This window comes from Amblyraja radiata, chromosome 2, assembly GCF_010909765.2.
Source record: "Amblyraja radiata isolate CabotCenter1 chromosome 2, sAmbRad1.1.pri, whole genome shotgun sequence".
Classification (NCBI taxonomy): domain Eukaryota; kingdom Metazoa; phylum Chordata; class Chondrichthyes; order Rajiformes; family Rajidae; genus Amblyraja; species Amblyraja radiata.
This window is the reverse complement of record NC_045957.1, coordinates 34,860,142-34,873,800: the sequence shown is the minus strand read 5'-3', so window position 1 is coordinate 34,873,800 and position 13,659 is coordinate 34,860,142. Positions and strand designations below refer to the sequence as shown.

General features: G+C 42.3%; 1 protein-coding gene across 9 annotated transcripts in view; it reads right to left on the bottom strand.

Annotated features, from left to right (window-relative positions):
- Positions 1 to 13,659, bottom strand: part of wdr37 (WD repeat domain 37) — a 120,392-nt gene that overhangs the window by 15,717 nt on the left and 91,016 nt on the right. For all 9 annotated transcript variants that reach the window (XM_033044871.1, XM_033044826.1, XM_033044862.1 and 6 more), the window contains one exon: positions 33 to 167. In XM_033044871.1, coding sequence (XP_032900762.1) covers positions 33 to 167 — 135 coding nt within the window. The remainder of the gene's footprint in view (positions 1 to 32; positions 168 to 13,659) is intronic.

Here is a 13,659-nt window from a genome sequence, read left to right as displayed (position 1 = left end):
CATCAATTCAAAGTAAATTTAAAAACATTCACCTGTTGACTGCTGAGTCAGTGCGAATAGTTGCTATTGGAGATCGCATGTTCTTGAGATCCCAGACTTTCACAGTTCTGTCGTCACTGCCAGATACAACATTATCGCCCACGGTAAAGACAGCAGATGTTACAGTGCTGAGAGAGATGAAAAACAACAGTAAATAACTATTAAATATACTAAAGTAACAAATTGCCCGTATCCTATATTTACCTTAAACCCTTTGCACTTATGAAGCCAGTCAAGAATGATGCGGATTATCAGAATAATTCTTCAGATGACAAGTATTAAGATCTTGGGTTATGAGCAAATAAACTCACCCGAGCTTTTAAATTGCTAGCGACACAGGGCATATGTGAGTAAGTGAATGAGTGAGTACATGGATGGCATCTTTGGATAGCCTTTCCCTGATATTTGTATTTTAAGGTTTGGTCAATGCCCTGATATACATACAGGGCATCAAAAATGTCCCACGGCTACATTAGACACCCTGCTTGTGATATTACCAGCACTTAAAACAAACAAAAAACGTTAAAAGAAGTTACTCCAGAGACTAAGGGCAGCACAGTGGTGCAGCAGTAGAGTTGCTGCCTTACAGCGCCAGAGACCCGGGTTAGATCCTGACCCCGGGTGCTGTCTGTATGGAGTTTGCATGTTCTCACTGTGACCGTGTGGGTTTTCTCCAGTTTCCTCCCACATTCCAAAGACGTGCAGGTTTGTAGGTTAATTGTCTTCTCTAAATTTCCCCAGAGCGGGTAATATAGAACTGGCGTACGGGTGATCATTGGTCGGCGTGGACCAAGTGGGCCGAAAACTCTGTTTCCACGCTATATCTCTACTAAACCAGAGGACAACAACAGCAGCCAGATCTAAGACATGATGGAATAGGTGATAACAGACAGAGGAAAGGGGAGTCATGAAAGGATTACTCCCACTGCCACGTGCTGGCGAATACCACCATGCCAACTGAGAATTCTTTAAACAAAACCTCATGTCGGCTCCAGTCACCTTGAAACCACCACATTTTCATGAAAACCCATCAGGTTCAACAAACTTCCTTTCGGAGAGGAAATCTGCAATATTTAACTGTCTGATTGATGTACGTCCTTCCAGACCCATCAATGTGGCTGATTCGTCACCTAGGTTTTTAGGTGAAATAGAAGGAAAAACCGGATAAATGCATGACTGAGGAGGTGGTGCAGGAGGTAGGGGGAAGGGATTCAACCCATGTCCAGTACAAGAGGGATGGGTTGCATCTGATCAGGGGATGACCAAAATCCTGGGTGTGAGATTTTCTCAGGAAGGCTTAGCTTGAACGGCAGTGGGCGATTCCCAGAGGCAGATAAGATAACTCTAAGAGACAGGCAGCATCTCTGAAGAGAAGGAATAGATGACGTTTCAGGTCGAGACCCTACTGAGGCACCTCGGAGTACAAGCACATACTTCCTTGAAAGCGATATCACAGTTAGACAGACTGGTGACGAAGGTGTTTGGAATGGTAGCCTTCATTAGGTAGGGCACTGATAAAGGAGTTGGGGCATTATATTACAGTTGTAGAAGGCATTGTCAAGGCCACATTTGAAGTATTGTGTACAATTTGGGTTAGCCTGCTATAGGAAAGATATCATTCAGTTGGACAGAATGCAAAGAAGGTTTACGAGGATGTTTCCCGATTTATCGGGAGAGGTTAGGCACACTAGGACTATATTCCTTGGAGCGAAGAAGACTCAGGGGTGATCTTTTAGAGTAGTATAAAATCATTAGGGATATTGTTGTGGTGAATGCATTCAATCCATGTCCCAGGGAAGGGGAATCACAAACTTGAGGATTTTGGGTTAAGGTGAGAGGGCTCAGGTTTAAAATGGGCCCGAGGGGGCAACTTCTTCACATAAGGATGGTCCGTGCATGGAACAAGCTGCCAGAGAAATTGGTTGAGGCAGGGACTATAACATTTAAAAGACATTTGGAGAGGTACATGGATAAAAAAGATTTAGAGAGATATGGGACTAGTATGGACGGGCATCTTAGTCAGCAAAGACCAGGTGGACCGAAGGGCCTTTTTCCAAGCTATATAACTCTGTGATTCTAAATGAACAGAGAATGTGAATAGTTCCAGTCTCTCTCTGGTTCTGATGAGCCTACACAAAAGATGAGATCACGTATGAACATTTAATGAAGTTTAATATTTAGTCATTTACAACGTCAGTTGTTCCTGTCTGTGTGCTACTCAAGGAAAGCACACTTCACATACTGATCTGGATGTTGATTGAATTTAGCAGCATCCAAGCCACTGGAGGCCTTTTTATGCAGGCACACTTAATTCAAATTGACATTAAATTAAGGTTTAATAAGGATTAAACTACAGCAATGGAGCAAGGTTCTTTAATTTAATACCACCCTTAAGCTAAAGCATGCTACTTTAACACAAAGGTGTCAACCTTGATACTAAAGATATTGAAGTGCCTTTTTTTTAAATTTTGTGGACAAGATAGAGTGTATTAGTCACATGGCATTTTCCATTTATAAATGTACGCACATTATTTAGGAGCTGTAAATGCCAACAACATAATTAACAATTGAAAATACCGAGATCCCAGCAGGTCAATTAGTCTCCTGTAAAGTGACAATGGGCTAACAACTCAGGTAGAAAACCCATAAACGAGCCCATTCATAGATAATTCATAAAATCAACAATAAATAAAAAGCACATTTTTTGTCATTGGCTCAGGCTTCCCAACATTTTCTGCTTTTATTCGAGAATGTAAACTGAGGCAGCGTTTTTCAATGTACGATTTAAACGGAATCTGAGAGTTGGATTTGAAACTACACACAGTAAAACATCCACACCACAGTTATAGAAATTTTCCCAAAAGAAAATTTGATCAGTTGCATGCCAGTTCATAATGAGCACGGATTCCCAAATAAAACGCAGCTAAACTGGCCAAGTCGTATAATGATCTCTGCAACAAAAAAAGATAGTTGCACTTTTGCATTGAATTATGATGAGACTCCCCATTAAACCATCCCACATTTCATTCACAAAATTCTTCCTGTTTCACAGATCTGTGTGAGATTCGTACAGCACAAATAACGAAGCTAAGGTAATCAATCTGGCAACCAGCAAAACCTAATTTTGGCTGTCTCACTATCCCTGGAAGCTACAATTAGAGTGACAATTCTACTTCCCAGCCTGGCAGCCAAGACCTATAGTGGAACTCTCACAATCTATGTTTATGAGTGAAATGGACCCATTAGGATGGACCACTGCCAGCAGTGGGGATGTGCAAACTGGTAAACTCTCGCTTCTGCTGGCGACCGCCATAACCCACGTGTAACTTACTCTCATTAATCTTGAATATGTTTAATTAAATATGCAAATCTAGGATTTTGGTAGGCTTTTCATCATCTTCAAGAGAAATGTAAAACATGAGCAGCTTTCAGTCTCAGAACAATCAAGAGGAGTCATTTTAATGAATTCTATACGTTGCCAATTTCAGAAGCAGTAGAATTTTATTACAATCATGAAATCATACAGCACTGAAAAACAAGCACTTTTGTCTACTGCATCCAGATAATTAAGCACCCATCCCGTTTTGCACTGCCATTAACCACCCACTACCCCCTTCACCCATTATTACCCAATTCTCCTGCCATCCACCGATACTCATGGCAATTCACAGTTGCTGCTCAACCAACCATACACTTGTTGAGGAAAGTAGACTGGAGGAAGAAAAGAGCACAAGAAAATCTCATAGAGCAAGAACCACTGTTGCTACAGCATCCCTACACCTCTGTCACTGGTGTACTAATGTGTAACACAACCTTACGTAACCTTACTGGTTACATTGCGGCCTTCTGGATTCGAAATAAAATTATCCGACGGTTGGTAACTCACTTATTCTTTCTATCTGTATCGATACGTTATGATTTTGGCTCAGCTGGCATTTCTATTTGTATATTCTGACCTGCTGGATGCGTCCCACAGCTTCGCTCTTCACAGCTTATAACAAAAGTACTTATAAATGCACCCAATAATCCAAAAGAACTAGACCGATCAGAAATATTCCCTTTTTCAAACCGTGCCTGCCGCAACCTATCTCCCACTGAAAATTAACCTTTTTTCTCCTCTCTTTCCCACTTCTGTTAACAGGTCCCAGACCGGGGACATTAACTGTCTAACAACAGAGTAAGGTCAGGGCCAATTGCGAGCGGTGCGAGGGGGGAAGTGAATACAGAGGTCAAAGTGCTGTATATGAATGCGCGAAGTATAAGGAATAAAGTGGATGAGCTTGTGGCTCAGTTAGAAATTGGCAAGTAAGATGTTGTGGGAATTAGAGACATGGCTGCAAGAGGGCCAGGGCTGGGAACTGAATATTCAAGGGTATACCTCCTATCGAAAAGACAGACAGGTGGGCAGAGGGGGTGGGGTTGCCATGTTGGTGAGGAATGAAATTCAGTCCCTTGCAAGGGGTGACATTGAAACAGGAGACGTGGAGTCAGTATGGATAGAACTAAGGAATTGTAAGGGTAAAAAGACCCTAATGGGACTAATCTATAGACCCCCAAACAGTAGCTTGGATATAGGGCGCAAGTTGAATCAGGAGTTAAAATGGCATGTAGCAAAATGAATGCTGTGGTTGTTATGGGAGATTTCAACATGCAGGTAGACTGGGAAAATCAGGTTGGTACTAGACCCCAAGAAAGGGACTTTGTAGAGTGCCTTCATGATAGAATCTTAGAACAGCTTGTATTGGAGCCTACCAGGGAGAAGGCAATTCTGGATTTAGTGTTATGTAATGAACCGGATTTGATAAAGGACCTCGAGGTTAATGAGCCATTAGGAGGCAGTGACCATAACATGGTCAGGTTTAATCTACAATTGGAGAGGGAGAAGGGTAGATAGGAGGTGTCAGTGTTGCAGTTGAATAAAGGGGACTATGGGGGCCATGAGGGAGGAGCTGGCTAAAGTTCACTGGAAAGATACACTAGCAGGGATGACAGTGGAACAAAAATGGCAGGTGTTTCTAGGAATAATACAGAAGGTGCAGGATCAGTTCATTCCTAGGAGGAAGAAAGATTCCAAGGGGAGAAAGGGATGTCCATGGCTGACAAGGGACGTCAGGGAGAGTATAAAAATTAAAGCGAAGAAGTACAACGTAGCAAAGATGAGCGGGAAGCAAGAGGATTGGGTAATGTTTAAAGAACAACAGAAGATAACCTAAAAGACAATACGGGGAGAAAAGATGAGGTACGAAGGTAAGCTAGCCAAGAATATAAAGCAGGATAGTAAAAGCTTCGTTAGGTATGTGAAGAGGAACAAAATAGTTAAAACCAGTTGGACCATTGAAGACCGAAAAAGATGAATTTATTATGGGGAACAAGGAAATGCAGATGAGTTGAACAGCTACTTTGGATCTGTCTTCACTAAGGATGACACAAACAATCTTCCTGATATAGTAGTGGCCAGAGGATCTGGGGTGACGGAGGAACTGAAGGAAATCCACATTAGGTAGGAAATGGTGTTGGATAGACTGATGGGACTGAAGGCTGATAAATCCCCAGGGCTTGATGGTCTACATCCCAGGGTACTTAAGGAAGTGGCTCTAGAAATCGTGGATGCATTGGTGATAATTTTCCAATGTTCTATAGACTCAGGATCAGTTCCTGTGCATCGGAGGGTAGCTAATGTTATCCCACTTTTTAAGAAAGGCGGGAGAGAGAAAACAGGGAATTATAGACGTTAGCCTGACATCTAGGTGGTGGGGAAGATGCTGGAGTCAATTATAAAAGATGAGATAGCCGAACATTTGGGGTCTGGCCATATCCCAGCCGTCGTTCTCAAGGCGTGCTTCAATACCAGCGGCACCTCGAACTAAACTGTTTCAGTACGGCAATGACGTTGTTCAACAGCCCCCAAAAAATAAACATAAATATACCCTCAACAGAGTCAAGAGACCCTATCCACAAAATCCAGGACTATTCCAAACCAGCCACCTCCATCCCATTAGCTTATCCCAATGATCGGCCAAGAGAAGCATGTGGATATCACAGTGCCATCGTGTGGCGCTTCCACTCGGAGAATCTGCTCACCCATGCTATACTTGGGTTCCACCAGATCCATTTAATCCATAACACTGGTACGTCAGGAAATGTCCACCTCAAGTAGGAGAATGGAGGTTGTTTGAATTGAGATATTTTGCACAGGATTATGTTGAGTGCATTGATCCATCAAGTTAGTGTGCAAAAAGATTAGTTACATGTGCCTGCAATTGCCTCTGTACTTAGATAGTGGTGGTTAAAGCTTAAAACAGTTTTGATATTTTTGGTCCCAACTGAATCACTGAAATACCGAGCACAGGAGTAGCAAAGAGGCCCTTGTACAGAGCCCTAGTGAGACCACACCTGGAGTATTGTGTGCAGTTTTGGTCCCCTAATTTGAGGAAGGACATTCTTGCTATTGAGGGAGTGCAGCGTAGGTTTACAAGGCCCTATTATGAATTTTGCCCATGCAAACTTCAAAATACTCATCTACCTGGCAACCTGCAATTTTCCATCATGAAGAATTAATCCATTGCTCTTTTGAAAGTCACAATTGAATACATCCCGTCACCCGTTAAGAGGACACATCTTAGGTCATGACAATGCTCACATTACAAAAAAAATGTCACTATTTATTTTTGTATCTATTAAATTAAATCTGTGCCTGTTGGGTGCCGGCACTTCTACCACCGAGTCTCAAACGCTTGTAATGTATTCTTCCAGGTTCCAAACCCGCATTTTTCACAACATTTAAAAAAACGATTGAACATTTATCTTGACTGTATTCAACTGTTAAGAAGTAGAGATTTAGAAAAGAGTGGACCAAAAGATAATCGAAAGCAGTGTATTAATCGCAGTTATGTTATCCCTGCAATGTTAAGAAACAAATCATCTTAACATTGTAGCCAAAACTGAATACTTGCGGCAAGAAAAACTGCATATTCAAGGATGTATATAACGTTACACAAAAAAATAAACTGAAATACAATCCATCTCCAGTCTGTGTCAAGTGATTGAAAATACAACCTTGTACTAAATACATGTCAATTCAATTTAGCACAGCTGCATCACTGTAATCCACAATGACTGAAAAATAGCACTTTCTTCACTTAGATGACAATCTGTTCAGATACATTTTCAGCAGCCTTCGCTCTCATCACAATTCATTCAATAGTTGCGCAGAAACCAGAAGTGGAAACAGTTGTGGAAATGGATTTTGAATATGATACAGTGTGAAGTTGAAAATAATTAATGTTTATAAAGCAGCAGTCGATAAACAATGCTGCAGATTGCAAGTCAAGGTTAGAGGAATAATGCCTTTCTTGGAACACAACCAAGAATTGCCTTTAAAAAGAAACACAATTGCTTTCCTGGAAAGACACAAAATGCTGGAGCAACACAGTGGATCAGGCAGCATCTCTGGAGAACATGGACAGGTGATGTTTTGGGTTGGGACCGTTCCCAACCTGAATTGTCACATCCATATTCTTCAGAGATGCGATCTGCCCCACTGAGTTACTCCAGCATGTTGTGCCTTTCCTTGATAAGCCAGCATCTGCAGTGTCTAGGTTCTACATTATTCTGTTCATTGCAGGTTTATAACCAAAACTTGTCCTTCAACCATCGGACAGTTGTCATTATTTACTTGGAGCGAACCAGCCTAAGTTTCATAGTTTACACTGCTCAACGCCCACTTTCTAAATTCATGCCAAGATGGTCACAAAATCCAGACAGAACCGCTATTTAACTAAATCACCTGGGCTGGAATGGAACCAATGTCCTTGGGGGAGTGTTTGCTAGTGCTGTCGGGGAGGATTTAAACTAATGTGGCAGGGGGATGGGTACAAGAGCAGAGAGGCAGGGGGGTGTAAAATAAGGGTGGAAGCAATAGGTAGCAAGGTGAAAAGTAAAAGTGGCAGGCAGACAAAACCAGGGCAAAAATCAAAAAGGGCCACTTTTCAACATAATTGTATAAGGGGTAAGAGCATTGTAAAAACAAGCCTGATGGCTTTGTGTCTCAATGCAAGGAGTATTCGTAATAAGGTGGATGAATTGAACGTGCAGATAGCCATTAATGATTATGATATAGTTGGGATCACGGAGACATGGCTCCAGGGTGACCAAGGCTGGGAGCTGAACATCCAGGGATATTCAATATTCAGGAGGGATAGAGAGAAAGGAAAAGGAGGTGGGGTAGCGTTGCTGGTTAGAGAGGAGATTAACGCAATGGAAAGGAAGGACATTAGTTTGGAGGATGTGGAATCGGTATGGGTAGAGCTGCGAAACACTAAGGGGCAGAAAATGTTGGTGGGTGTTGTGTACAGGCCACCTAACAGTAGTAGTGAAGTTGGAGATGGTATCAAACAGGTAATTAGAAATGCGTGCGACAAAGGCAAAACAGTTATAATGGGTGACTTCAATCTACATATAGATTGGGTGAATCAAATTGGCAGGGGTGCTGAGGAAGAGGATTTCTTGGAATGTATGCGGGATAGTTATCTAAATCAACATGTAGAGGAACCAACGAGAGAGCAGGCTATTTTAGACTGGGTATTGAGCAATGAGGAAGGGTTAGTTAGCAGTCTTGTTGCACGTGCCCCCTTGGGCAAGAGTGACCATAATATGGTTGAGTTCTTCATTAGGATGGAGAGTGACATTGTTAATTCAGAAACAATGGTTCTGAACTTAAAGAAAGGTAACTTTGAGGGTATGAGACGTGAATTGGCCAAGATTGACTGGCAATTAATTCTAAAAGGGTTGACGGTGGATATGCAATGGAAGACATTTAAAGACTGCATGGATGAACTACAAAAATTGTTCATCCCAGTTTGGCAAAAGAATAAATCAGGGAAGGTAGTGCATCCGTGAATAACAAGGGAAATCAGGGATAGTATCAAAGCGAAGGATGATGCGTACAAATTAGCCAGAAAAAGCAGCATACCAGAGGACTGGGAGAAATTCAGAGACCAGCAGAGGAGGACTAAGGGCTTAATTAGGAAAGGAAAAATAGATTATGAAAGAAAACTGGCAGGGAACATAAAAACTGACTGCAAAAGTTTTTATAGATATGTGAAAAGAAAGAGATTAGTTAAAACAAATGTAGGTCCCTTGCAGTCAGAAACAGGCGAGTTGATCATGGGGAACAAGGATATGGCGGACCAATTGAATAACTACTTTGGTTCCGTCTTCACTAAGGAAGACATAAATAATCTGTCGGAAATAGCAGGGGAGCGGGTCAAAGGAGTTGGAGGAATTGAGTGAAATCCAGGTTAGTCGGGAAGTGGTGTTGGGTAAATTGAATGGATTAAAGGCCGATAAATCCCCAGGGCCAGATAGGCTGCATCCCAGAGTACTTAAGGAAGTAGCTCCAGAAATAGTGGATGCATTAGTAATAATCTTTCAAAACTCTTTAGATTCTGGAGTAGTTCCTGAGGATTGGCAGGTAGCAAATGTAACCCCACTTTTTAAGAATTGGAGGGAGAGAGAAAACGGGGAATTACAGACCAGTTAGTCTAACATCGGTAGTGGGGAAACTGCTAGTCAGTTATTAAAGATGGGATAGCAGCACATTTGGAAAGTGGTGAAATCATTGGACAAAGTCAGCATGGATTTACGAAAGGTAAATCATGTCTGACGAATCTTATAGAATTTTTCGAGGATGTAACTAGTAGCGTGGATAGGGGAGAACCAGTGGATGTGGTGTATCTGGACTTCCAGAAGGCTTTCGACAAGGTCCCACATAAGAGATTAGTATACAAACTTAAAGCACACGGCATTGGGGGTTCAGTATTGATGTGGATAGAGAACTGGCTGGCAAACAGGAAGCAAAGAGTAGGAGTAAACGGGTCCTTTTCACAATGGCAGGCGGTGACCAGTGGGGTACTGCAAGGCTCAGTGCTGGGACCCCAGCTATTTACAATATATATTTATGATCTGGATGAGGGAATTGAAGGCAATATCTCCAAGTTTGCGGATGACACTAAGCTGGGGGGCAGTGTTAGCTGTGAGGAGGATGCTAGGAGACTGCAAGGTGACTTGGATAGGCTGGGTGAGTGGGCAAATGTTTGGCAGATGCAGTATAATGTGGATGAATGTGAGGTTATCCATTTTGGTAGCAAAAACAGGAAAGCAGACTATTATCTAAATGGTGGCCGATTAGGAAAAGGGGAGATGCAGCGAGACCTGGGTGTCATGGTACACCAGTCATTGAAAGTAGGCATGCAGGTGCAGCAGGCAGTGAAGAAAGCGAATGGTATGTTAGCTTTCATAGCAAAAGGATTTGAGTATAGGAGCAGGGAGGTTCTACTGCAGTTGTACAGGGTCTTGGTGAGACCACACCTGGAGTATTGCGTACAGTTTTGGTCTCCAAATCTGAGGAAGGACATTATTGCCATAGAGGGAAGTGCAGAGAAGGTTCACCAGACTGATTCATGGGATGTCAGGACTGTCTTATGAAGAAAGACTGGATAGACTTGGTTCATACTCTCTAGAATTTAGGAGATTGAGAGGGGATCTTATAGAAACTTACAAAATTCTTAAGGGGTTGGACAGGCTAGATGCAGGAAGATTGTTCCCGATGTTGGGGAAGTCCAGGACAAGGGGTCACAGCTTAAGGATAAGGGGGAAATCCTTTAAAACCGAGATGAGAAAAACTTTTTTCACACAGAGAGCGGTGAATCTCTGGAACTCTCTGCCACAGAGGGTAGTTGAGGCCAGTTCATTGGCTATATTTAAGAGGGAGTTAGATGTGGCCCTTGTGGCTAAGGGAATCAGAGGGTATGGAGAGAAGGCAGGTACGGGATACTGAGTTGGATGATCAGCCATGATCATATTGAATGGCGGTGCAGGCTCAAAGGGCCGAATGGCCTACTCCTGCACCTAATTTCTATGTTTCTATGTTTCTATCAGTCAGAAATTGAGGTATTTGTCTATGAGGTATCAGTCAGAAATTTGTTTCATTTACTCGTTATATTTAAATAAGAGAGTTACCATGAGCAGAAGGGATTTTTCCTGGGAATTAAGAACACAAAACAATTACCATCCTAGCAAACCAACATTGCCATGATCAGGATAATAATGTTTTAATTAATTGGTAACCCCCAATCATGAAAAGGACAGTTGTGCAAAACCTCATCAAAAATAATTTATCCATAAAAATGAATAACAAGAATTAATACACTGGCCATTTAGCTATTACACCAAACCATAAAGTTCCAATGATTTAGTCAAGAGGTAAATCTGAAGCATGTTAAGGATTATTCCTCGTGTTAAACCCAAGGAGCAATAAGATCCCTCATTTGCTTTATCAATCATAGGCTATAAATTTAAACAGAGAATCCCACTGGGGTGCAGTGTATTACTGCGATTCCCAGGCAAAGCTGATGTCTCTGCCAAAGCACAGCAAAACTCATTTATCTTGTCCTAGAGAGCAGCGGAGCATACACTTGCAGCTGACAGTGCAGCAGTTTCTCCTCACACGCCACTGACTGTTCTGGAACATTCTGTTCCCTAAGCGGGTCTCAATCACCGAAAATACTGTCATGCTGGCACTCCTCATTAGAACCAACAGCTGTCTCTTCAGCTAAAAAGACCAGAAACCATTCGGCTTCAAAAATATACAAAAACTTTTACACAATAAAATGGTGATAATAATGTAATTAAAGATTTGCAAAACAACTACAAATAACTTCTCACAAAATGGCAACGTTTTCTGAATTTTGGTCAATGATGTTCATAAAATGTTGACCGCTATCGAAGAAAAAGAAAAAGCAGGGGCAGTTTAGCAGAATATTTTATTAAAACACAACCCCAATAAATATTTGTAATTGGACTATTATTTTAGTGTATGCCAGGAAATTATGAACACAAAAAAGACAACTATCTTTTGGAATGCAAAATCATGAGCGGAATCTTGGACCAATCCAAAAGAAAACTTTAGTATAATGAAAGGTTTAAATTTGTACATATTCTGATGGTTGGAGGAATAAACTACTTCTCTACATAGACAGAACTTGGTAGCCATTGTGTGTGTGCATGTAATACATTGACCTTGAGACATAGGAGCAAAATTAGGCCATTCAGCCCATCATGTCTATACCACCATTCAAACATAGCTGATCTATTTTTCCCTCTCAGGTGACATCCAGTTCTTCAAATACATCAGACCTTCACATCACTATCAATAACATCCAAAGCACTTTAAATCAAACTCCCAAAACTAGCAATGTAAAAATGACAAGATGATTTGTTTTAGAAATGATGAGAGATAAATACTGACCATGATTTATAGACAACCTTCCTTTGCATGGCCTTTTTATTCTGGGTGAATTCAGTTCAGCAACATGTCAATTTTTATATATTTCTTGGCAAAATAAAGGTGAGCAATGACTCCAAGAAAGTATTTTTAAATAACAAGCTGGCGGATACAAAGTGAGGAGAGGCATAGGTACGGTAGATAGTAAGAAACATCGTGCATTGCACAAATGTACACTGAGGGTTAGAGGGGATCTGAGCAAGAATGTTGGGTGGTTAGTATCTGCAACACACTGGCCGAGTGGGTGGTGGAGACAGGTACATTCAAACATTTAAGAATCATCGAGGCTATCCCTTGAATCACCAAGATATAGGAAGCTACAGACGAACCGCTGGGAAAATGGGAAGAGCAGAGATAGAAACTCCATGGTCAGCATAGTCAGAGTAATGGACCAACTCAAAAAAAGCTATGAGTATAATGAAAGGTTCAGGCATAACGTGGTAGCCATTGTGTGTGCACATTGCCGTAAAAGCCCCTTGAAAGAAAGACATTTACGGGGAACAGGTGAACTGGAATCTCACATTCTGCAGCTGAAACTTTCTTCTAAGACAATCATGTCAACTAACAGCTGGCACTCTTGCTGAGCTAAAATAAAATGGCTTTATACTGACTCAGTGGAGGCTGTGATTGGAATAGGTAGAGGTGCCCATAAGAGAGATTCTACAAGAGGTCGAACTACTATTCGCCTCTTTCCACGAGCACTCGAGCCTCTACTTTGATCAGTCTCAAGAAGGGCTTCCACACAAAAGATCATCTGTCCAGCTCCATCCACAGATGCTCGATGAGCTGCTGAGTTAGTTTCTTGTTCAAGGTTCCAGCATCTATAGTCTCCTACTAGACTAAGTGGGACCCGTTGGGTCCCTGTCACATGGGAGGCATGGTCCCCCAACGCAACCCGTTCCCCAATGCAATATTCCACCACTCACCTGTTCCCCCAATGCCGCCCGTCCCCCCAATGCAATTTTGCATCACTCAAGCATAGCCCCCAACTGTGCAGGCACGGCTCACTTCCCCTCATCCCCCAGCACTCCCTCCTCTTCACCCTCCCACTTCTTTCCCCTCTCCTCCTCCCCTCCCCAATCCCTCCCTCACCTCTCCCTCCCTCCCCTTTCCCCTACCTCAGTCACTCCCTCCCTCCATAACTCCTCTCCCCTCCCGACCCCCCTCCTATCCCTCTATCCTCCACTCCTCACCTACCCCTATCCCTCCTACTATGCCTCCCGACCTCCCCCACTGTCCTCCTCTCCCTCTATTCCCCACCTCCCCCTCCTCTCCCA